Below are 25,273 nucleotides of genomic sequence, written 5' to 3' on the forward strand. Positions count from 1 at the left end.
ACCAAGGATAGGGCCTTACCTTCGAGATTGCTCTTGTTGTTGGAAACATCCGAAGCCATTTGCTCTGTTGAGAAGAGAGAAGGTGTGAGATGAGGTCGGGGAGCCTCTTACTGATCATCTACGCCCTTGCTGAGTGGTCCTCACTACCTGCCCACTTCCACGTGAGGATGGACCGTCCCCCAGCCTCCTCGCCCCACAGTCACCTCGACTCTGGTCCTCCTCTCCTCGGTCTTTGCCATTGTTATAACAATTTGTCTTGAGGCGCTTGGCTGGGGGACAGTAGTCAGAAGTGGTGGAGTCGTCAGCTGTGCGTCTTCGTGTCTTGTTCTCTGTGAAAGGTGAGGAGAAGGCAGCCATGGCTGGGTGGGAGGAGGGTGCTGGGAGGACAGGACCCTACTTTCTATGTCTGGGTGCCAGCTGCATCTGGCCATGACATGAGTCTACCCTGGGCGTCTCAGGCCCCTCTATGGAAAATTTGCATGAGGACGTAATTTAAAACTCCTCACGTAGCTAACCCACGTACAGGGTCTTCAACAGCTGTAGTTGCAAAGTACATGCTCTAGACCCAGCACAAAGAGAATTAGACACAGCTCAGTCTATAGATGAAACCCTGACACGGTCTATGATCCCCAATGAGCTGATAGCCACATGTAGCTACTGAGAACTGGCAATGTCACTTGTATGACTGAGGAACTGCATTTTACATTTAACTTCTATGTGAATTTAAAAACTGCAATTGATCCAATTAACTAATTCACTTGGAACAAGTTGGACATTTGTGAAAAGACATCAAGTATTTCTAATGAGAATTTAGCATCCAAATTGAGATGTTCTAAGACATATCAAAAATGAGATATTGAAAATAGGACTAAAAGGTCATGTAAAATATCTTAATTTTTTTAGACTGACTGTTGGAAATGCTAAAATGTTGGAAATAGATTAAGTGTATGATCAATATTAATTTTACTCTTTTCTTAAGCTTCTTAATGTGGCTACTAGAAAACATTTAATTATATTAGGTGGCTACTGTTTATATGTCTATAAATTCCATTGTATTTTTATTCATTCTATACAGTATAATCCATAAGGGACATGGTTAAGTTTGACTCTGACCCTAGGAGAGAAAATTACACAGCCGTTAAAAATCATAAGGACACTTTAGTGAGAAAATGACATTTGACAGTGCTTATACGATAAATATTGAGAAACAAAGGGAAAGCAGGAATCCAACCAGTGTACAGAAAGAGCTGGAAGGACGTGCACACCCAAAAATATTGCCCTAAAGGGCAGTTGTGAAGGTTGGAGTGACGGGGCAGGGGTAAGAGTTCAGGTTGACTTTTAACAGATTTGATTCTTTTCCAGTGACCACTGTGTATGCAAAGAAATTGAAAGAAAGTGCAGAGAAAGAGTGCATAGTCAAAAGATGGGGAGGGAGTACCGTGTTTCCTTGCTTCTAAGTTCCTACTGCCTGCACGACGAACCTTCGACTTATTAACCACTTTTGGCGGGGAGGGACAAAACAAAACAGAAAACACTGCGTTAAATATAAGGATTATAAGACAAATCCTGGATTTCTGGAGAGTGACAACAAGATCCCTAATAATGGGGGAAATGCAATATTGGTCAACGTGAGGATAGATGATGCCCCTTTCTGAATGGAGGTGACTTATAGATTTTGGGTGTTTGTGGGGTTTTTTTTAAAACACATTCCAAGTTTTCTCCAATATGCAGATCTTACTTATTTTTTCCTTTTAAAAAAAGGTGCTAGTGAAGATTCCATCTTGACTCTGTTTACTCAAGCTTTAAGAACAGACTCAGGGAGGCGCAAGGGGGAAGGGATATGGGGATATATGTATACATACAGCTGATTCACTTTGTTATACAGCAGAAACTAACACAACATTGTAAAGCAATTATACTCCAATAAAGATGTAAAACAATTAAAAGGTAAATAAAAAACAAAGAACAGATTCAATCCCGGTTATGTGTACTTGACCTTTTGGCAGGAAAGTGTCCAGTGAAACTGGAAAAGGCTAGGCTGTTGGAAAAAACTAACTAAACTAAGGAGCCAGCCAGGGCTGACTGGCTGCTGTAAAGCGGGGGTGGGATGAGAGGCGGCAGGGGGTGACTGCATCTCCCCAGGGTGCTCCCACCAGCAGCAGCAGAGGTGCTGTCACAGGGAGCCATTCCCACCTGGTTGCCTGTTGTTGGGTTTGAGGCCCTCAATCCCGGTGGGTTTAAAGCCCCCGTGGGCCCACTCCAACATGGGTTTCAGCTGATCCTCCAGCGAGTCTCCAGGGCTGCTGGAGAATGTTTTGCCAGCCCGCGTCCTGGCTTTCTGCCGAGATACAGAGAGAATCTGATGAACAGGAGGGGCGGGTGCTTGCCTGGCCCCACCCAGGGATGCCCCTTGCTGGGGCCTGCATTCCCCTTTACACTGGGCCCTTTCATAGCCAGACAGCTGTCCTGAGCTGTGGTATGTGACAGCGAGGAACGGCCTGTGCAGGGACAGGCCATGGGGGGAGCGTTAAGTCTCCCCACACAGGCACCAAATATGATCTCTTCCTTGTAGGGAACTGGAGTGGTCAGCTCCCTCTCGAGGGCAGAGGATCAGAATTCGCTGTGTCACTTTTAGCTATAGGAGAAGCATCAGCCAGCACTGTCTCACGGCCTCTGAGAAAGCTCCAGGTTTCTTGCTTTATTTTCTTAATGAAGGTGTGGAGGTGTTAAGTCCTATTTCAGAAGCACCAGGACTTACATGTCTAATTAAGCACAGAGCTTGTCTCATAAATGCTGGACAGAGGACACTGATTTTTTCAGTTGCAAGTCAAGGTAGAGGAATGACAGAGCCTGACGGATCCCACAGACAAGGGGAGGAAGCAGCTGACCCTCAGCAGCTGCCCAGTCTTGGCCTTGAACCACAAGCTCTGGAAAAGCTTGCTCACTGATTCGAATATCGCCTCCTACTTCCCAGGGCTCCTCCTTCCTCATTCAGAGACCAGCGGGGAGCTGGGGTAGCACTGGAAAATCATGGACAGTCTCAAATCCCTTCCTTCCCTTCCCAGCATGGCCTGTCAGGCCATGGTCTTTTAACCTCCTTCCTCCCTGCTTGCCCCAGTCCCCTCCAACCCATCCTTGGCCACACTGAGGCCTGAGTTGGCTTTCTGTATGTTTCTTGCTTTAACCCCATTCTTGGGGCCAGGCCCCAGCCACCCACCACCATGTTACCTCCAGAGCGTGGTACATGGCCTTCCTGTAAGAGACCAGCTTATTGAAGGTCGCCAGGTTAAAGTGCTGGCTGAACAACCCCAAGGCCACCAACTTATCTGCTGGTATCTAGAAGAGAAAGCCATCATCAACATTCACCTACAGCCTGTGTCTTGGGTGCCCTGGGTTTCTCATGGGCTTATTCCTGGGGATCAGGTTCACAGATATTTTCAGAGCAAATGACTTTCATGATCCCTTGTGTGACCCCCACCTTGGAGCTCAGTCTTAAAATTCACCATGGATGCTCCAATTTTAGGGGTTTTGCACATGTTCTTTCCTCCTTCGTGAGCATGACAAATAGCTGTGATTACTACTTACTGTCTACTTACTTTACCCTTTTATTAATTGAGCTAATGGATGTGTTTAGAGAACAGTGCCTGGCACAGAGTAAGCTCTTTTTAGTAATCATGAATTGTTAACACAAGAATTCCACTGGGGCTAAAGATCCAGATTCTACAAGTCTCATCCCCAAGTCCCCAGGCCATGCGTGAACCACTTGGGTTGCCAATTATGAGATGAAACTGGGCGTTCAGGTTTCAGAGCTGACAAGACATGTGATATTTCATTCTCCCCAGTGCTGGCACTCATGCTCCCCTCTCAATCTCTAAGCCCAACCACCCATAGGAGCGTTGCCACTACTGGTGAGAAGGAACTGGGATTGAACACAGTTGTGCATGGAAATGCAGGTGCTACCCCAATGCCAAACTGCTTCAATACAGCAAGCGGCCTAAGCACCAGGCCCCATACTGCAATCCCATCCCATAATGCTAACATAACAGCACCTTAAATATTAGCATCAGACGCAGTCTTGCTAAGTCTTGCTAAGCACATTTTATGTCTCACTGGGCCAAAGCAATGACAAACACTCCATGTTTTTTTTCATTTCATTGCACACAAGTCATCGCCCTGCAATTAGATGCTTCAGGGCGAGCACAGGCCCAGGACATTCGTCCTTCAGCTCCCTCTGCTGGCCAAGGAGGACCTCTGTATGCAGACTCTCCCCACGAGGGATACTCCAGGTCATATTATTCTTGCCCTTTGAGAACTGCAATGCGTTAATGGCAAATGGCCCAATTTATGGGAAAACAAGAATCTCAACTTGAGGCCAAGTCCCACAGATGTACCAGCTGGCCCTTCATTCCCACACCTGCCTCCACTCCAGCCCACTTGTTCTGCTGTTCCTCACCTAACCTCTGGACACATTGAGGGATGCGCTAAAGACAACATCACAGGAAAAGTATTGTTTGCCGCATTCTAATCAAAACCTGGAGGTCTATGAAGGTGTCTTCCAAAAGGTGTAAGAATCAAAGTAGCCTGATTCATCCCCAGCATAGACTCTCATCAAGAAAGATGAGTTTTGGGCTTCCCTGGTGGCGCAGTGGTTGAGAGTCCGCCTGCCGATGCAGGGGACACGGGTTCGTGCCCCGGTCCGGGAAGATCCCACATGTCGCGGAGCGGCTAGGCCCGTGAGCCATGGCCGCTGAGCCTGCGCGTCCGGAGCCTGTGCTCCACAACGGAAGAGGCCACACCAGTGAGAGGCCCGCGTACCGCCAAAAAAAAAAAAAAAAAAAAGATGAGTTTTACAACAGGACAACTTTCAAAAATATATGTACATGAAAAGAAGCCAGACACAAAGCAGTATATATTATATTATCTACATAAGTTTGTGTATAATCCAAACTAGTCTATAGTGATAGAAATCAGAACAGCGGTCACCTATAGGGGTGGTATATACAGGGAATGTACGGCAGAGGTCGAAATGTTCTATATTTGGGTTGAGATATTGTTTACATATGTGCATACATTTTTGAAAATTCATTGAATCATAGATCATTTAAGATCTATGCACTGCACTGTAAGCAAATTTTTATCTTAACAAAGTATTTAAATATATTTATATATATATATATATATATATATATATATATATATACACATACATACATATATACACAAAAGGTGAGCTTTAAATGGCTAATATCAATAATCAAGAAACACTGAAATCACCACTCAAAGAGCTTTTCCATAACTGTCACCAGGTGACCCTGGATCCATCTCTAAGCCTAGCCAGGGATGTCTCTGCCCCTAGGACTAAATGACTGAGTCAGACATCCCTTTCTCTTCCAGGCTTCTCCACCACTGGAATACTTTGAGGGTATCTTCCCAGGTGGCCTCTCCTGCCCCTCAGAATCCATACTGGTGACTCTGCCACAGAGAAATAGACCAACAGAGCCCAGGTGGCCATGGATCCAGAGCTCTTGGCCTGTGTGAGCCAATGAGCAAGGGAAGTTTCTGTCCTCCTTTTGGACACACAGAGTCACATAGTCTCATCCACCTGCAGAAAGCAGGCCATTATCTTAAAAGGCAACTGTAAAAGGAAGAGAAGGAAAACACTGTGGGTCTGCAAGGCCATGAAAGCTCACCCTGCCCCGGACTCACCTCGGAGAACTTGCCATCGCCAAACCACTGAACCCACCGCATGCCAGACATTGCCTGACGCTTGGAGGTGGCCTTCCAGGACACCACCATGGCAGGCCACCAGGAGAAACCTTTGATCTTTCCCCACACGAGATCCCCTATTCCAAACTCTTTCCCGTCCTGCAAGAAAAACCACATGAAGGAATCGCAATGAGACAGACCAGTTGGGCCAAGGAAAAACCCTGCCTGTCGCACTGACCCCGATGGCAACTGCCTCGGAGTCCAACACAGGGCTTCCTGCAAGTGCAGGCAGAGTTCCTCAGGAAATTCCCTACCTCCAACACTTCCTGGTTGAAAATTCAGCGAGAATGGCTTGAAAATAAGGGGCAGAGCATAGGCAGGTTTGGTTGTTTGACAGGAACGTGGGGTTTTTTATATTGGATCTATAATATGTAACCTGTAACATGTAACCTAGTATCTGTGAAGATATTAACTGAAAACTTACAGGAAGTAAGATCAGAGTAAAAAACCTGGATATTCCCACCACAGGCCATCAAATGGGATACTACAAAGCCATTAAAATGCACACACACAAAAAAATTTGGCCACTTGCACATAAAAACTTGCCATAAAAGGTGAGATGCCCATGGAATCATGCAGGTTATTAAAATGTATCTATAAGATCTACTCTGGGACTTCCCTGGTGGTGCAGTGGTTGGGAGTCCGCCTGCCAATGCAGGGGACACGGGTTCGAGCCCTGGTCCAGGATGATCCCACATGCTGCAGAGCAACTGGGACCATACGCCACAGCTGCTGAGCCTGCACTCTAAAGCCCGCAAGCCACAACTACTGAGCCTGTATGTCACAACTACTGACGCCTGCGTGCCTCGAGCCCAAACTCCGCAACGGGACGGGCCACAACAGTGAGAAGTCCGTGCACCACAGCAAAGCGTGGCCCCCGCTCGCTGCAACAGAGAAAGCCCCCATGCATCAGTGAAGCTCAAGGCATCCAAAAATAAATTAATTTTAAAAAAAAGATCTACTCTGAAGTCATGTACATGGAAAAAAGGATTTCTACATGATGTGTACATACATATACACATGCATATATAGCAAAGCCTGAGTGAAACCAACAAGCTCAACTCGTTAATTATGAACAACCCTAGATGGATTATACAATACAATGGATTATAGACATGAAAGCGAGGCAACTCCAGTTCCTAATAAGGGAAAGAAGCAGATCAACAATTGTATATGTAAACATGATGAATCGAATTATGAATTATGTATATAAGGTATATATATCTAGGTACAAAGATGTCATGTTTAGAAAAATCAGTAATCCGATGGTAAACTAACCTGGTGCTTGAGTTATCTCTAGGAGATAAGGATATAGCAAGGACCATGTTGTATATGAAAAATGTACTTGGCAAATGAATTCAAATATTATGATAAAAGTGACAAAAACCGTAGTAAGTCACCTCTGGGTAAGTGTTCCCTTCTCCCCATATTCAGCCCTTCCCCAGTGGTACCTGATACTCAGTGCTGTCTGCATCTCTGCCCTCTGCATCCACCTGCGGGGACTCCATGCTCTCCTGCTGGCTGTCCTGGGACAGGCGGGCATAGGGTGTACTGCTGCTCTGGGGCACCACATCATCATCTGTGAGGTCAATAGTGAGGTAGGAGCTGGTAGGGGACAGCCATGGCGTGCCTGCAGATGATCCCGTCCGCCGCCTCAGGGACTGTGGACAAAAGGACACATAGCTTGGGCCACAGCAGACCAGGCGGGTGACCAGAGACCAGTGGTACCCCCAATGGCTTCCCAAGCAACCAGAAGTGAAGCAGAGTGAAGACGTTAAGTTAATGAAACAGAGACCACCACCGAGGATGGTTTTCCAGGAACAAGTAAGTGTCCCTTAAGTGGCGAGAGAAAGCAACTTCCTTAAGGACAAGGACAGAATCAAGGACCAAGTCAGGATGATGAGTGATGCTCAGAGAGGGCTCCCTGGTGCCCAGCCTTGCAACAGGAGTCGAGAGTTGCTGTAACCCATGGGGTTGCCTCAAGAGAGTCACTGAAGATACTAAGGAGACAAGACAGTTCTGGTATCAGTGGTTTGAGCTTTTTCCAAGGAGGAGTAAGAACCCAGTCAACAGGGAATTCTTGCATTCCCACCACGGTTCCATCCAGGGATCAGGCCAGGATAGAAGTCATCGGGCTTAGGAAGAGCTTACCCAGCACCCGGGAGAGAAAGGAAAGGTAAGACCCTGAAAGGGTGATAAGTGTGAAGAAAGGAAGCAGGTTATAACAGCGGCCACTTTCCATGGTGTGGTGAGAGGGGCAGATCTTCCAGTTAGAGACTGGGGGCAGGGGTCTGAGCGTCCGGGGAACCAACCCTGGTAGCTGAGAATTCCACGGGGGACTCGTCCACGCGGTTGCGGCCCTGCCGGCCTCGGGTGGAACGTGGGGAGGGCCTGAGCCTCTCCCGGCTGGAGGTACTGTTGTTATTTCGGGTTCGGACCTGGAAGCAAGAGAGGATAAGCACGAGGCCTTTGGTGAATGGAGGCTGGGGTCTTAGACAGGGGGCCCAGAGGACTGGGCTTGAGAGGCAGCCTCAGGCCAACAGAAGTGAACAAGGTGGTCTAGCAGGAAGGGATTCTCGACTGGTCACTTCCCACCCAGGAACTCCCCAGTTTGTGGGATAAGGGATCAGGGTGGCCAGCAGGGCTGCCTGACAATCTACAGCAGGTCCCACTCTGCCTGGCACAGCTGAAACTGGCACCTGCAAATTGAATTGAAAAATAAAATCCAAGTTTACTCTCAACCAAACACTTTTCTTTTCCAAAAGCATTATTACTATTGTTGCATTCCTCCCGAAGGTACTGGATCATCAAGACGGATGAGAAGCCCTTATGCTTCCTTCTCAAAAATGGCATGAACTTGGGTGTTGCAGACCTGTGTTCAAATCCTGCACACAAGAGTTAATGTTTAACCTTGAGTAAACTACCGGCGTCTTCTGTCATCTGTAAAAAAACGGGATGATACACATCACATGGGTGAGATTATCAACTGCACCTGCCATGGTCACCAAGTGTCAGCCTGCTTTCTAACAGGCTGGGTGACCATGAGCAGTAATTGCCTTCCCGTTTCCAGATTTTAAGTCACAGAATCCACCTACAGAAGCGACTCCCAAAGGTAACTGGCAGTTGAATCATCCACCTGCAAACTATCACCCTTGGGCACTTCTTAGAGTTCTTCCCAAAAAAGTAGAGAACTGCCATGTGAAAACCTTCACAATGATAATTCATGAGCTTTGCTATCATTTTCCAATTTCAAAACATTTGTTCAAAGTTCCCCCAGGGAGATCCTGGACAAGGTTTTTAATGCAGGCTGATGTGTGGTTGAAGTGCCTTGGCTTAGGGCTGGCACTTACAGCTGGGCTTTCTGGCCGAGTCCTGGTTTCACGGAAGAGTTTTGGCATCACTGGAGTATCGGAGCCATCTCCGTCTTCCCCTTCGCCATCTCCATTGCCCGTCAGATCCTTCACAAATGAAACATTATGTATTTTCGGATGTCATATAACCAAAATAGTTTTAAAATGAAGAGCCAATCATATAGAAAACAATCATAATATTGGTCTGAGTGACTTAAAAAGATTTTCAACCTCATTTGTTCAAAAAATATTTTGCAGTGGCTTACCACATGATCATGAATTCAAGATCATGAATTCAAGAGAAACCTTGGTGGAATTAGAAAACCAAAGAAATGGTGTCAATGCAAAGTGCATCGTGAAGCCTTCCGTGCCCACACCATGGTTAGACTAGCTCACTGTGCGCAGCAGGGAGACCTAGGGAGACCTAATCTCCACAATTAACAGTGTCTGGGAGAAATCACAGGCTCAAGGAAGATGCTTCTTGCTACAGTGACCAAGAAGAAATGGCGCCAATCCTGTGTCAAGTCAAATGGCGCCAATCCTGTGTCAAGTCCCATGTTGCACACCAAACCCAACAAAAACTGAGCATGAGAACCAGAGCAGTGGTGAGTGGCTCGAGGTCTTGCCGGAGTGTTAAGAACTTGACTTTCACTTGCCAACTAAGGCCTCGAGTGAGTCCGTTCCTCTCTTTAAAATTGGTACAGTGGTTCTTCCCTTATAAGGGAAGAACAGGCTTATAATGAGCATCAAATAATGCACGCTTGCCCAAGGCAGGGCACAGAGGAAGTGTTCAGAGACTAAAACAGCTGTTCTGAGCCTCTGATCCAGCACTGTCCCTTCCCAGTTCCCCACACATTCCTCATCATATGGGTGCCCACTTGTTGTCCTCCAGGAGGATAAGAGAAGCTGTATGAGGGTAGGTTTTCATTGGTCCACAACTTTTGTCCATAACTTTGTCCCAATGCCAGACACTGGTTCTTTGAAAAAGTAACCAAATTGATAAAACTAATATGATTAATAGGAAAACAGAAGGCGTAAATGTCAGGAGTGAAAAAAACATGGAAAAACTATAACTTGGAAAAAACTAATCAAGCAGAAACACTGATATTGCAACAAGTGGTAAAAGATATTTCAGTGATTGTTGAAAATCCACTAAAACAAGCCAGGCAAATTCTTTCCAATGTGAAAAAAAAAATCCTTGAGGTCACATGGCCACACAACCTTGCTATCAAAGAAATAAATCAAAATATATTACAAGAAATAAATCATACATTCATTTTACTCATGAATAGATGCTAAAGTACATCCAATTTAAAACATACCATGAGCAAGTTGGACTCATTCCAGGAATAAAAGGACAGCTTGCTACAGTAGAAATTTATCAATGTAATTGATCATCCAGATTGAGAAAAAAATAATTTCAAAAACTTGGCAAATAACAGCAGCAAATGGCATCCTAAGTGAGGCTGCTGGAAGTCTTCTGTGTGCCTAGCAATGTTCAAATTCCTCATTCAACAAGTATTTACTGGGTACCAATTAAAGTGGGCCTCAGGTTCCCTATGTGATGCAAACCAAAGAGAATTCCCCTGAATCCCAAAAAGTGAGAGTGGAGCGGGTACCTGAGTATAACTTAGCAGGCTGGAGACCTCCCTCTTAGACAGTCGTGAGCTTGATCTGCGGCCTGTGGAGGAAAGAACCAAAGTCTGCTGAGGAAGGGGCAGCCGCCAGCCTGTCCTGGTCTCTTCTCTGGGTTGTGGCCTGGGGTCTCCCTAAACCCACTGGCATCTTCAGGGGTTAACTCCTAACCCCTCGGGACCCATAGTCCCCTCAATGTATTAGTAAGGAAACAGGACCCAAGGCCTGCATGAAATATAGAACCTGAAACACTACTGAAGGTACTCCTGACACGTTCCTTCCAGAACTGTGCTGCCCCAGTCAGTGGTCACTAACTCCACTTAAATGAGCATTCCAGCGCCTGCCATCGCAGCCACATGAAGTGCTCACATGTGGCTCCTGGCTGTTGGAGTGAACAATGCAGAAAGAGAGCACTTTCACCCTCTGGAAAGTGCTACTGGACAGCGCAATTTGAGTTCTCAGTAGCGGGATGGGACAATACAGGGGTTTCCAAACCAGCTGGGCCAGAAAATCTCAGTGGGGAGGACCCCAAGGGATCTGATCTGGGAGCAGCAGAGGGGAAGGGAGGAGAGGGTGGGATTGGCAGCAAGCCTTAGATGCTCCCTGCCTGAGTGTATTTCTTCCCATAAAAATCACAGGCCCAGCTGCTAGGGGAGAGGGGTGCCCCTGTAAAAGGGCGAAAAACCTCCGTCTATCTATGCCGCGACCACCCCCATGTCTGGAAAAGAACAAGGGTCATCGCCTTGGGGTCACTTGCTCAGAGTCCCAGCTGAGGTGACGGGAAAATAGGGAGGCCAGGGGCTCTGCCGCCATCCTCTTCCCTTCCCTAGAGCTTCCCCAGAGCCGTGGTATGAGGCTCTTGCCCCACAACCTGCCTTGAGCCTGCTCGGAGGCTCGTGTGCCAGCTGTGGTCCCCAGTTCCTGCCCACCCGTCCTCCCCACAGGCCAGGCCACCTCTTCCACCTCTGCCACCTCTGATCTCCGGGGTGCTGATAGCCTCCAGGATTGGGGGCGAGGGTGCGTCCTTGGAGTCAGAAGACTGGTCACTGCAGCCCCCGTTGGTGAGGATGGAGTCGTCCCTCCTGCTGGCGTCCTCCTCTCCGTTGAGTTGTCTGGTGTCTCCCTTCATTGTTTCCTGCGCGAGGGCCAGAATGAGGAGGGTAGCAGGGAAGCAAGGGCACAAGGGGGCAGCACGCCCCCAAACCTCCCGCCAACGGCTCCAGGTCCTCAGGCCAAGAGAGGCCCCATGACTTGTCCTCAGGGTGATACTCCCGCCCAAGGACCCCGCCCAGGCTGCCCCCCATAGCCTGCCCCCCTCACCAAACTCGGAGGATCGGGACTTGGTTCCATGTGGCCACTCGACCTGAAGGCTCAGAAGCCAGCACCCAGGACAGAGGAGGGGGCTGGGCCGTGGTATGAGGCTCAGGCTGCTCTGTGCAATTAGCCGGCCACTTCAAACAATGCCATCTAGGGCCTGCCTGCCCCGGCCTGCCTGCCGCCAGCCTTGGTCCCCTCTGCCCCTGGCCCTCTCTCCCTGCCCAGCCTCTGCAGGGCCTCAGGAAGCCAGTGCATTATTTTCCCTCCTGACCCCTTTGTTTGCTCTCTCCCTTCCCCTCAATCTCCAGGTCCTCTTCCCACCCGCCCCCTCCTCCCCCACAGAACAGCTTCTCTCCTCTCCATGGCAGCACAAGCCCCGCCCCACCCCAACCTCAGGGGCCCATTGGTCTGCTGGCCTGTCGCTCACTCTCCTCCTCCCTTACCAGCTGGGGCTCAGAGTCCCAAGTTCCCAAGAAGGGAAGGGATGGAGGAGACACAGCGGGAAGGACTGGGGCATTTAACAAGGGGCATGGCTCCCCATCTGCTCCAGCCACACCCCACCTCTGGGCCTTTGCCTCCCCACTGCTGCCCACCCTGGTATCCGCACCATCACTAGGCTATTCAGCTAAGACCAGCTCGGGCCAGGTCTTCAGGGATGGGCCAGGTCTTCAGGGATGCGTTGGAGGGCTGTGCGACCTTCGACCTGGCCCACTGCCTGCGACATGTTGGCCTCAAGAACCTGCACCTTGCTCTCATTTATTCCTCCTAATGTGACTGTGGGCCCATTTTATAGAAAAGGAAAACTGACACACAGACCTGATTGATTAGTCTCCAAAGTCAAAAAATCACATGTAATAGACCTGAAACATTGTTAATCAACTATACTCCAATATAAAATAAAATTTTTTTAAGAAACCACACGTAATCAGAAGGGTGAGGCCCCCAGGCTCCCATTCCTTTGTTTACCCCAAACAGCTCCAGTATTTGGTGCCACACTGTCCTGTCCTGGAACCCTGCTTGGGAAGTTTCCCCAGCAAATGGCTGCCTATGGGGGCTGATCACTGCCAGCCCCTATTCCCCATCTTGGAGACTCACCACATGGTGCCTGATGACCAAGCTAGCCTCCAGGGTACCTTCCAGATGTATCGTCTAGGCTGCAAGCTGCAGTGGTGACGCTGGCACCATACCCACCAGGGGGCGCTGTGGGGCTCACTGATGAGGCCTGCAGTGCCCCACTGCGGATTTGCGATGTCACGTGGGTTCTCAATTCTGTCCTCTGCACCGGTCCATCCCCCAGGTGTGGGTGTGGGGCAACTAGACCTCTGCTAGTCCCCATATGGACCAGGGACCAGGGAATCACCCAGGAGCTGGTTAGAACTGCAGAATCTCACCCACCTACTAAATCATGATCAACATTTTCACAGGATCCCTGGGTGATCAATATGCACGTTAAAGAAACACTGCCTTGGGAATTCCCTGGCAGTCCAGTGGTTAGGACTCAGCGCTTTCACTGCGGGACCCTGGGTTCGATCCCTGGTGGGGGAACTAAGATCCCGCAAGCCACTCACGGAGCCGCCAACAAAAAAAAAAAAAAAAAAAAGAAAAGAAACACTGCCTGGGTCACAAATGTATATACACTGATATAGTTTAACCACCCCATGTGGCCCAGGGTATGTATGCAGGTTCACAGTTCCTGGTGTTTTCTCTCAACACATGTTAAGGATTCTCACCAGCCCCAGGGAAAAGGAGGAGCGCCTGACCCAGCTACTTCTCGGCCCCTTTCACTCTTAAGCCCTGACCCGGAAGAACAGGTTGTCTGACCTATGGCCAGTTCCTGTGAGTCCAAGTGGCCAGGATCCCAGGAAATCTGCTGGAGTGTGGTTCAAAGTAATGATTAATTTCCAGCGTTTCGCCTCAGGCCAAACCAGTGAACTAAATAACTTGGGTGGCCTGGCAGGGGGTGGGAGGCTGGGCCATGGGGTACAAGTTACCAGGAGGGTCCAAGGGGAGCTCTGTGAAGGGGGGAGGGGCAGACAGGGCTTCTAGTGAGGAGCTGGTAACAGGTCAGAGGCTGAAATCAAGGGACAAGACTTCCCTCTCATCTGGGACCCAGGATTCCCTCAGACAGCCCCCAACTGGATCAATGGGAGTCTCCCTCCTAGACAGACCCATTTGGGGCCTGCAGCCTGGAGCTGACAATGATTAACTACGACTAACCACCCTCAGGCTTCCCCAGGGCCTCAGCAGTGCTAACTTGTCCACCAGCCTGCCAAGAGGGATGGACAAGTGAGCAGAGCTCCTTCCCAAAGCCAGATCTCAACATTCAGGAAAAATCCTGCCCCTAGAACCAAACCCATGGGCACTGGAGGAAGACTCAGGAAAGGAAACCAACCAGCTGTGTCACCAGCTACCTGGGTGCCCTGGGGTGAGCTGGGCATGTAAAATAATTACTTCTAGTGGCATAATTCAATGTGATTTAATTAAAAATCCCTTCCCTGTAGTTTTCATTACCCTGGATTTGCAATGACATTACCACACACACCAGCGTCCAGAACCGGCATGACTGAAAGATGCCCAGCTCGGTTTCTCTCCCATCCAGGTTATACACAAGGCCAAAGAGATCCAGCTCCAGGCGTGTGCTGCTGCTGGTCCTCAGCCTGGAAGCCCTCCCCATCTCCCTATCACATACTCAGATTTCAAAAACCACAGTTCAAAAGCCAGGAAGGGTTCTCTCATAGGCCTCTGCTTCAAAAAGTGATAATCTGGCCCTCTCCATGTAGATATACAAATCCTCTCACCTGATCATTTTTTTCAGCGTTTTCTACTATATGCCAGGCACCTTTTTGTGCTTTACCTGTATTAATTCATGCAATCCTTACGTGAGGTTCCTATTATTACCCCTGTATAACAGATGGGCGAACTGAGGTCAGGCAACATAATACATACTTGACTGGTGAGATTTGTTTAAAGGTGCTCAGAGTCCAGGGAAATTAAATAAGAACACACGAATTTGAACTACATGCTCTTGGCAACAGGAAGAAATTAGCACCCCGCATTGGTTTGTAATGGTAGATACAAATCTCCCTCATGAAGCCGTTTGGCTTGTAACGGGTCAAAATTGGCGTTTCCCAGATAACATGGCCAACACAAGTCGGCTGCTTCATCTAGACCGATGGTTCCAGCGCTGGAGGATAAACTGGCAGAATTACCTCCCTGACAGAGGTGGCGCCTTCCTAAGGGATTTTTCAGAGGGGCTCACATACCAGCTTCAGGACAGCCTTGCCTCTTGGCTGTTCTATCAGTTCCCAGGCCCCTACTGTAAGCTAAAGGCAGTACAAACCTCTAACCCCTACCCCATCCTGAGGCAAGTCCTCTCATCAACCTGCTGTCAACAGGCTCAGATGAATTAAGTCACCCAGCAAAGTGGCAGCACCAAATTCGTGCCCAGGCAGCCCTGGGCACGTGCCTGTAACTGCTGTGCCCGAGACACACTATGAACAGTGCACCATCTATCCCAGGGGCTACAGGAGCCCTATGGCTGAGGGACATGATACACCAGCTGAGCGTTCACCTCCACAGGCGGTAGTGGTCCATCCTCGTGATGCAGGTGAACTCTGACCCTTTCCCAGAGGCTGGGGTCCAGCACGTGACTTGGGGGTGGGCAGCAGTGCTGGGTGGGCTCGCTAGCAAGGCTCCCGCTGCAAGGCCCTGCCTCATTAGTGCAGGGTGCTTGTGTCCCGACTGAACCAGGTCAGACGTGTCCAAATGCAATGTGGCAGACAGAAGGGTGGGTGGCACCCCTAATTAGACTCAGGGAGGAGGCCCAGGGACTCCCCAACCCAGCTATAAAGCTGAGAAGTGATGTCACTCACTTCTTCCAGGCTGGCACCAACAGCAGAACTATTTCCCTGGCACCTTGTAAATGTTAACGCATTAATTAAATTCACAGTGCAGGAAGTGGCGGATGGTGGGCATGATGGCAAAGTGGTGGAAGGGGGGAGGCCACTTGGACATCCCTGCCCATGGTTAGTCCACCCAGGGCTTAGAGATTTGGTGAAGTAAAAAGGGAGAGGTTGAAAGATAATCCCACCTCCCCCGTTTAAAAAATTCCTTCTCAGCCTGTGGGAGGGATATCTTGACTCCTGACTCCTGCCCTTATTAAACTACTCAAGCCTTTCTTAGCTGTTCCCCAAAAATAGCTGAGATGGAGCAGTCAATATGTACCTCATAAAAAGAGCTACTCTTATGATCTCCATTTTGCAGATGAGTAAACAAGCTCAGAGGAAACAGATCAGCAGATTCCTTGCTGAGGCTTCCAGAGTGACTAAGTGATGGAGATTGAGGCTTTAGTCCAGAAGTCAGATCTTACACACATTTTCAAACGATGAAGTAAGCACAGTTATAAAAGGTAAGCCCTGGAGGGACAGCTCACCCAGGTGAGTGGAGAGGGAGGCAGCCAGGCAGCAGGGACAGTACCAAGTCAAGGAGGCCAGAAACAGGCTGCCCACCTGGCTGCACACAGAGCACAGGGTCCCAGTTCAGTGCCTTTGCCTGATCAGGGATCTCCACTAAATTCCATAAGAGATCAGATTCACAGGAAAGCAGGAAGAAAAAGTCCTCACTGTCTTCCTCAAGCCCCAGTTTTATAGTCTGTGAAATGAAGTGACCCCACCGAATTCCTAGGTGGTTGGTGCTACAGATCCCAAAGTAGATGACAAAACCTTAAAACCTGGAGATTACGCTTTCTCGTGTGCTGTCTTGCCAGACTTCCCAGTTCTGCCTCACAAAGGGAAGCATCCCTTCATCCACGATGATTCCGAAGTCTGGAGAATTGTTCAGTGCCTCTGGGTCATGGCTACATGCACCACTGTCATTGTACAGTGATAGCTGGTCCTTGGCATATTTATCAGAATCATCATAAGAATTGATCCCAGCAGGGGTCAAATTGGATAAGTAAAAAAGTTGACTATGAGGATGTTCCTTGCAGCATTGCTCATTAATAGCAAACTACTAACAAATACCTGGATGTTTGTCAATGGACTGTGGTAAAATCATATATCATTACCTTTTAGATAATTCACAGGAAAACCTAGGAACGTACAGAAAGATCTGAAATGATATGGCAACTTAAACTGGAGTTTAGAGTCAAACTTTTTACCCTATGTAAACAAAATGCAAGCAAACAGCCCCCTTCCCCTACAAGTTATTTGGGAAGCCCTAGGAAGGACGTGCAGATGTGGACAGGGAAGCCACAGGTCACCCAGAATGACAGGTGGGGCATGATGAGACGCAGAGGATTCTGGGAGCTGCCATGCCCACTCCTGTGGCCTTGTCCTCCTTGGCAAAACCAGAGCCAAAGCACCCTCTGCTCTCTTCCCAAGGGGTAAGGGAAGAAAGGAGATCACTATTCTGAAAAACTACCCCCTCAGTTCTGCCCCTCACAGCAGGCTGCACCTGTTGCTTCAGCCTAGTCTTAAATCTCAGCCCATCTACATACCAATGCCATGGGGATATTGATTCAGCCTTGAAAATGGCAATCTGACAGTATGATCTCACATGCCAAGTGTCTGCATCCCGTTACACAGGATTCTACTGCGAGGAATTGACTCAGCGCAAAGCTCTCACCAAAACCTGTGAGCAGGATTGGCACTGCCTTTCTTTGCTGTAGCAAAAGCTGCAAACAAATGATCAATAGGAGACTGACTAAATTATAAGCAGCCACACCAGGGAGACCACTGAGAAGCAAAGAATGGGGCAACTGTTGCTAGATGAAGCCATGTAAAGTGAAAGTCTGCTCAACAATACAATCCCATTTGTTAATTCATTACTATGTGCATTAAGCAAAGTTCCTCCAGCATTTTTCCTCTAACTGTAAAAAGTTAGGTATCTCAGGAAGGTAGCTTGTGGGGGAATGGACAACCGTATCCCCATGTTACTTTCACAATCAGAAAGTCAACTTTAAAATGTCACTGTCCAAGAAACATTTCTTCCTTTGAAAATGTTCAAGTTTAGTTAACCTGAAGTTATTTGTATATGGTTTGAGGTAGGGATCTCAATTTTCCCTACAAGGAAAGCCAGACACATATAATAACTAGTATGTCCCAACTCCACCTCTTTTATAAAGTTCCTGTATATAAATGGGATCTCTCTGGGTTCACTCCTCTTTTTGATATTTACCCCTTGCAAGTTCTTTTAATTGTGGTAGCTTTATAATAAATGCTCATACCTGCTAGGACAAGCCTGCCAACCTTATTGAGAAATTTCACTGATTTTCTCCTTAAAGGTCTTGAACATCCCTTAGTTTGGGTTTTCTTTTTTTTATCTTTTTTTTTTTTTTTTTTTGCTGTATGTGGGCCTCTCACTGTTGTGGCCTCTCCCGTTGTGGAGCACAGGCTCCGGATGCGCAGGCTCAGCGGTCATGGCTCAGGGGCCCAGCTGCTCCGCAGCATGTGGGATCCTCCCAGACCAGGGCAAGAACCCGTGTCCCCTGCATCGGCAGGCGGACTCTCAACCACTGCGCCACCAGGGAAGCCCCAGTTTGGGTTTTCTTGTCTCTAGTTCCCTCTTCTGGTCCTTAGATTTCTTTTCTAGGGAGCTTAGCACTGTACATTAGACATCATTCCTAGTTGTTTCCTTGAGAGGACTTACAGATTAATCAGAAAATTAGTCCTTGAGCATTACTTATTCTTTTAAAAGACAAAAAGAAAAACTAGCTACAATGTATGAGGGAATGGGGAAAGTGATGAAAAGGTATGAACTTCCAGTTATAACTAAGTCCCTATGTTATGTCCCTATGTATGTTACTACGTATGTAACTAAGTCCCTATGCATGTTACTATGGGATGTAACATACAGCACGGTGGCTGTAGTTAACAAAATTGTGTTGTATCTTTGAAAGTTGTTGAGGGTAGATCTTAAAAGTTCCCATCACGGGAATTCCCTGGTGGTCCAGTGGTTAGGACTCGGGGCTTTCACTGTGGGGGCCCGGGGTTCAATCCCTGGTCGGGGAACTAAGATCCTGCAAGCCACACAGCGAGGTCAAAAAAAAAAAAAAGTTCTTTTTTCACAAGACAAAAAGTTGTAACTATATGAGGTTAAAATGGAATTGCATACTAAATTGGCTTTTTTATAAAAGCCCATGATATCTCACATAAACGGCTTTTTGAAAAACTAGCCACAGTTACCTGGTAGGGGTTTGGGCCTGCCCACCTCAACGCAGTGGTGAATCAGGCCTGCAGACAAAGCAGTCAGCAGACAGGTAACTCCAGAGCACCTTAACCCAGCTGCATCCTGCCAGTTCTGTAGGTCTAAGCCAGGTGGAGGAGGCAAAGGGCTCAGAAATTTCACAGCATTTCAATGCAGATTCCACTCCCTGCTAGCTGTGTGGCCTTAGGTAAGGGTGACAATATTTAATATTGAGCAGTTACTCTGTACTGCGCTTTCAGCCCAACACACATAACATCCTAGGACAGATCAGGACCCTGGAAAAGGCCACTCTTATCCATTCAGATAAGAGTTCCTGCTATGCTTCAGGAACCATGTTCATTCAGCAGGAGCATCAAAGGCAGGCAAGGGCCAGCCAGTCCCTGCCCTCATGGGGTTGAGGTTAGGAATTGGGGGGTAGGGAGGGCCAGGGGACAGTGGAGATAACAAGGTAGGCTCATCCCCAAAACCTGTTTTGCTCTTACACTACAGAGGACAAGATTTCACCCACACCTCTATGTACATTTGCTCAGAATTTTCCAAATCCTATCATCCTGCCTCCCATATAACCCAGAACAACCCGGAAAATCCCTGCGGACAGCACCTGCCTGTTCAGGCATCTCGACTACCACTGCATTTCTTACCGTGTCCCAGGTGAGGTCTCCTGCTCACCTGCGGTGTCCCATCTGGGTTTCAGTGCCGCAGCTACAGGACACTCAGGCTCGACGGAGGCCTGCTTTTGCTGCTTTACTCAAGTTGCACAGCACACATTCATGGAGCCAGGACGTCAGGGGCCCCAGCACTGTGCTGAGGAATGGGAACACTGACAAAGAAGGCATCATCCCTTCCCCAGGAGCTGAAGTGCAGTGGAAGGCCCTGGCTCTGGCCCCAGCATGCCACCATTTGCTACAGGAAGCAAACGCAACGGGAAATAAATGCTGCTTAGGAAGTGCAGTTAACCTCAGAAGGTGGGGCTGCAGGGAGGGATGGAAGAGAAACAGGTAGGCAACCAATTCTCCACCCGGGTTGCAACACAGGAGACCTGATCAGGGGGAAGAGATTAACACCAAACTGAGAACTCCCCGGTACCTTTTTCTCACAGCCAGGCCTGTACATCTCTCTGGGCAGCGCACTAAAGATTCCTCTGCTCCGGGGAATAAGACAAACCAATATATCAGAGAACTTCCTTCAGATTTTGGGAGACCCAAAGACATGTTCAAGTCCCTGTCCCACAAAGAAACCCTCCAGTTTAAGTCCCACAGATAATTTCAGTCTCTCTCAAATATGGAGATAAGTTTCAAAACTTAAATATGAGAAATGAAAATGGTAAAAACAAACAAACAAAGAGACATACTCAGAAACATTGGAAGGGGCACTAAAAGCTAAGTGAAGATTCTCAAGGAGGTAAGGGATGTGTCCAAAAAACAAGATGAAGACATCATTACAAATGGAATTTGTAGGACAAGAACCCTTCAAAACATAAAAGCTGAGGACACCAGAAAGCAGAACTTAAGGACAAATGGCCAAAATTCTACCAGGCCAGGAGGCACCACATCTGATAAATAAGAGTTATAGAAAGAGTAGAAAAAAACAAGGGATGTAATGGCTCAAGGAAATTTATTCCCTCAACTTCGGGAGAGGAGTCCCCAAAGATGTTGGGCCCACTCCTCCCGTTATCTCCTCCTCCCACACACCTGGTCAGCATCAACCTGTCCCCAAAAGGAAATTTGTTGGTCAAGAACATTTCCCCAGGGATCCCTCACACCCATCAATTATCAGTCATTTCTGAAAATGCACTTCTAACTTCCTGCTCATCACAATCTTTCAATAGCTAATTCCATCTGCTTGGGAAGCCGGCCCCAAAGGTGACCACAGTGCCCTCGGGCACCTTCCCCAATTGAGCACCTTTTCTCACCGCTCTGTACTTTCTTTGCGTTTCTCATCCCTTCACTAAGGAAGGGCTGCTGGTCCTCTCTACGCTTTTCTCTACTTCTAGAAGAAATTGAGGGGACCCACTCCCCCAGTGAAAGCAAAACATTCATTACGTTGGGACTGTGAGATTATAGGCCATGACCCGTTTTTTTCTTGGCATCTGAAGATGGTAAACTTGATTTTCATTTGTATCTAACACAATAAAAGTCATTTTTTGAAATATTCCAATTCCCTACACATAACAGGTCCTCCTCACTTTTTGCTTATTCCCTGAGGAAAATCTCAGGAATGCTAACCAGGATTGTTTCTCTCAAGACGTAAATAATGACCACTTGCTAATATTTCAGTATTTACCACATAATGCGACATTTATTGAATCCTCACTATGTGCACTTTTTAATCTATAGCGTCTCAACTGACTTCAACATCCCCTGGAACTGGCCAACAACGCAGCCCTATTTTACAGATGGAGCAACTGAGGCTCACCACCAGCTTATAAACTGAGTGAACAGGAATACCAATCCAGATTTGATTCCAAAGCCCAGGCCCCTTGAGTGTACTGACTCCAATGACTAACATGACCTAGAGCATAACAGGCTTTTTACAACACTTAGGACCCCCACCCAACTCATTTTGTGAAAGAGCACCCTAAGGCTTCCTAAGCTAAAAGGCCCCTGGATTCCATTTCATCCTCCTACCAACTCTACTGGGTGTGTATGTACTTGTACCCACTTCACAGAAAGGTAATCCAGCACAGCAGCCCCATGTGTGGGCTCCCTCTGCGTTTACCAGGCCACTTCCCTCCAGCCACAGCCAGACACATCTGAACACCTGGACTGGGCTTGTTCCCTTCTGGAAGGACAAACTCTTGTCCTGGGATACGGGCAGATATGAAAGTTCTGAAAAGCACTAACCGCCAAGCTGCCGAAGTACCTGGATCTCCGAGTTCCATCAGCTGCAAATTTTCGGCCCAGTGAGAATATCAGCCCATCACTTTACAAAGAGGGTGCCGACACCACGAGGAATTCTGTAATCCTCCAGCCCTGGTCCACCATGAAACTGAAAAATCACCCTAAATTCATGATTTTAAAACTCACTCAACACCAAGAGTGGGCCTAACCTGAGATCCTGTACCTCTCAAAGGCTGAGGTGGAGGCACTTGCCATGCTGTTGCACCAAGAGGAGTTTCAGATTTAGTGAGGACCATCTCAGGTGAAATTGCAAAGTATCTGAGCCTGGAGGTGGGACAGCTGGCAGGAAAGCTGGTCTGAGACAAAGAAGTTTTCTGGGAAGGAGAACTTGCCCCAAACCACCCCCCACCCCCCAATCAGGAAGCTTGCAGTAAGAAAGCCCGGACAGGCCCCTCTGGGTTGCAGGCCCCACGTGGCTGGAGGAGAGGAAGGAGGGGAAGCAGCTTCTCCCAGCCCCACCTCCCTTGCTCCTCCCTTTCGCCCCCTGCAGCTCCCAGATACCCTCCTCCCCTCCTAGCCAACAGTGCAAGGGGTGGAGGTATTGCAATGGCTCTAAGGAGCGGGATGCAGCCAGCCCCAGCCCTGGGCCCTTTGTCTCAGCCTTCTCCACCCCAATGGGGAAAGGGAAAGGATCTCACTTAGCTCCACGCCTTCAAGGTAGGCCCCAAGCTTGGGCGGGGGTGTAAAAATGGCCCCAACCCATAAAACAAAAACATGTTCCTTTCAAAAAGGAACAAAGGCACTCCTTCCTGCCAACTCCCAAATTGAGGACAATGATTTGGAAAAGCTTTCATAGCTCAGAGGAATACCTTGGTGGAGGAAGGCAGGAAAGGAGGGGCCAGCAGAGGTGCCTCCCTTCATCCCCAATTCTCATTAATGGCCACCCTAAAAAGAGGGGCTAGCGGTTAATTACTACAATGTCAACATTCACCACCTGCTATGCCAAGCACTATCGCATTGAGTCCTAACCCAAGCCTAATGTGATAGGGGCTATTACCTCTGTCAGACATCTGAGGAAACACTGAGGGTGAGAGGTTAAGTCACGTAAAAACTAGTTTCGTTCTTACACAAATTGGGGTTATCAGTACGATTGTTCCTATTTCACAGATGTAATAACTAAGGAACACAGGGCAACAGATTTACAGGGACAGATTTAAACACATGCCAAAGACCTATGCATTCCCCTAAAAGAGGGCAGCCTGCTTAGACCACACACTAGATAATGATGCCAAGAGTGGCAAGCCTTTATTGAGGGATTACTGTATGCCAGCCCTATAAAAGAGGTAGCGTCATCTCAACGCTGGGAGAATTAAGTCTGCACCTGGGGATTCCAATGGCTGGGGTGCAAGAAGTCACAGCAGTCCTGGTGGCGGAGGGCAGAGGCAGGTCGGCGTCCTGGGCCCTGGAAGCAAGGGCCCCACCAGGGATCCCAAAGACAGTTACCACCAGTTCACCAAAACTCACAGCATCCAGAAATCAGGAGGCGGAAAGTCAGAAATCATAGTCTTGTCCTTAATTCTCTTTAATTCATACACATCTCAGCTTGAAGGGATGGGGAAGCACAATGGCCCAGCCAGCCTCTTTCAGCCCAGATAAGGGGAAGGAGGCCAAGTGGAGGTCCAGGCCTGGGGCTGGGCCCAGAACTCCTGCAGCCCTTCCCTGCCACAGGTGCGTGACTCCAACGGGGAAAACCCAGGCCCAAGAGCAACTCTGTTGCTAACTTGCTAAATCGGCCGGCTCTTTCCCAATTTCCACTAGCCCTGTGAAGTGGGGCTCAACACCCACCCTCCCTCGCCGAACAATCACACGGGCACGGAGGTACTGCTGAAGTTTTCAGGCTCAGTTTGCAAGTTTGGGAAGTGGGACCAGACTGAGTCTGGAAGAGGGGAAAACAGAAAGTGAGCCCCGAGGGCAGGCAGCGTGGCCGGAGTAGGGAAGCGCCGCCCCGGACCGGCGCCTCCCGGGCCAGGTGTGCACAGGGAAAAGGCAGCCTCTCCCGAGGGCATCCCGGCAGCCCCGCAGCGCCTCGCTCTCCGTAGCTCATCTAGGGAGGACCCCGCGAGCCCGACCCTCTGGCACACGCCCCCGAGAAGCGCGCACACCCCGGCCCACCTGTTCGCCCGCACCCATCCACAAGCTCTCTCCTAGCCCTGGGACGGAAAAGGAAAAAAAAAAAAAAAAAAGTCCCTCGGATGAACCCCCAGGTACAAGTCATAAAGAACGGACGCTCACCTCCTTGGCCGAACTCTCTTCTATTCCGTTCCCCTCCCCAAGGAGGCTCCCTCTCAAGCCGAGGCCAGGTAAGAATACCCCTCCCCATTAACTCCACTTCTCTCCAGTGGGAGACCTCCTCCCCTCGGCTCTAGACCCCAGGAAGGCCGCCCATCGCCCTCCCTGGGGACGAACCTCTTTGCTCCTCTGCGTCTCGGGAACAGAGCAAGTATCCCTTCCACTCGTATCGCTGTAAGACACATGCTCCCCGCCCATTTTATCCTCCTTGCCCGTTTCCCCCAAGTAGGATCATGGACTTCTCCTCCCCAAGCATGCCTGGTCTCCAGCCGGATGGGAGCCGCCTCCCCAGGAGGTCCCGGAACGGGATTCCCTCCCTGCAGTCTCGGGACCCCGCCGCTATGCCCTCCCCCACCAGCCCACGGAATCCTCGGGCTGGCGAGCCTCCCCGGGGCCACGGGGCGCTCACCTGCCGAGAGCCTGGCTCGGGCGCGGCTCCGCGGTCGAGCCGCGGATCCGGACAGGCTGGCGGGAGGCCGGCGGGCGGCCGCGCAGGGCGCTCGGCTAGCGAATCTCCGGCGCCGATCGCCGAGCTACGTTTACTTGGCCACTTAACCCCCGCGCTGCCGGCCGGGCGCGGCGGCCGCCCGCTCGCCCGCCTGCCGGTGGGCCGGTGGCGTCCGTCGGGGGGCGCTCGGGGCGTCCACGCGGGCTGCGGCCGCCGGGCCGGGGGGGCGGCTGCTGCGAGGAAGCGGCGCGGGCAGGACCGGGCAGCTGGAGTGGGTGGGGAGGGGGCGGTGCCGAGTCCCCTTGTAACCCCGGCCCGAAACTCGCCCCGCCCCCGCCCGGGGGCGCCCCCGCCGCAGCCAC

General features: G+C 49.4%; 1 protein-coding gene across 1 annotated transcript in view; it reads right to left on the reverse strand.

Moving 5' to 3' along the window:
• Nucleotides 1-24,981, reverse strand: part of DNMT3B (DNA methyltransferase 3 beta) — a 37,000-nt gene extending 12,019 nt beyond the window's left edge. Inside the window, exons 1-11 of the mRNA XM_081257388.1 lie at nucleotides 24,873-24,981; nucleotides 11,724-11,886; nucleotides 10,736-10,797; nucleotides 9,117-9,224; nucleotides 8,079-8,204; nucleotides 7,218-7,427; nucleotides 5,707-5,865; nucleotides 3,229-3,336; nucleotides 2,194-2,338; nucleotides 204-329; nucleotides 20-64 (exon numbers count right to left, since the gene is read on the reverse strand). Coding sequence (XP_081113514.1) covers nucleotides 20-64; nucleotides 204-329; nucleotides 2,194-2,338; nucleotides 3,229-3,336; nucleotides 5,707-5,865; nucleotides 7,218-7,427; nucleotides 8,079-8,204; nucleotides 9,117-9,224; nucleotides 10,736-10,797; nucleotides 11,724-11,880 — 1,246 coding nt within the window. The 5' untranslated portion in view covers nucleotides 11,881-11,886; nucleotides 24,873-24,981. The remainder of the gene's footprint in view (nucleotides 1-19; nucleotides 65-203; nucleotides 330-2,193; nucleotides 2,339-3,228; nucleotides 3,337-5,706; nucleotides 5,866-7,217; nucleotides 7,428-8,078; nucleotides 8,205-9,116; nucleotides 9,225-10,735; nucleotides 10,798-11,723; nucleotides 11,887-24,872) is intronic.
• Nucleotides 24,982-25,273: the final 292 nt, after the last annotated feature.

The sequence above is a fragment of the Mesoplodon bidens genome (genome assembly GCF_964165515.1).
Source record: "Mesoplodon bidens genome assembly, chromosome: 15".
NCBI classification, from domain to species: domain Eukaryota; kingdom Metazoa; phylum Chordata; class Mammalia; order Artiodactyla; family Ziphiidae; genus Mesoplodon; species Mesoplodon bidens.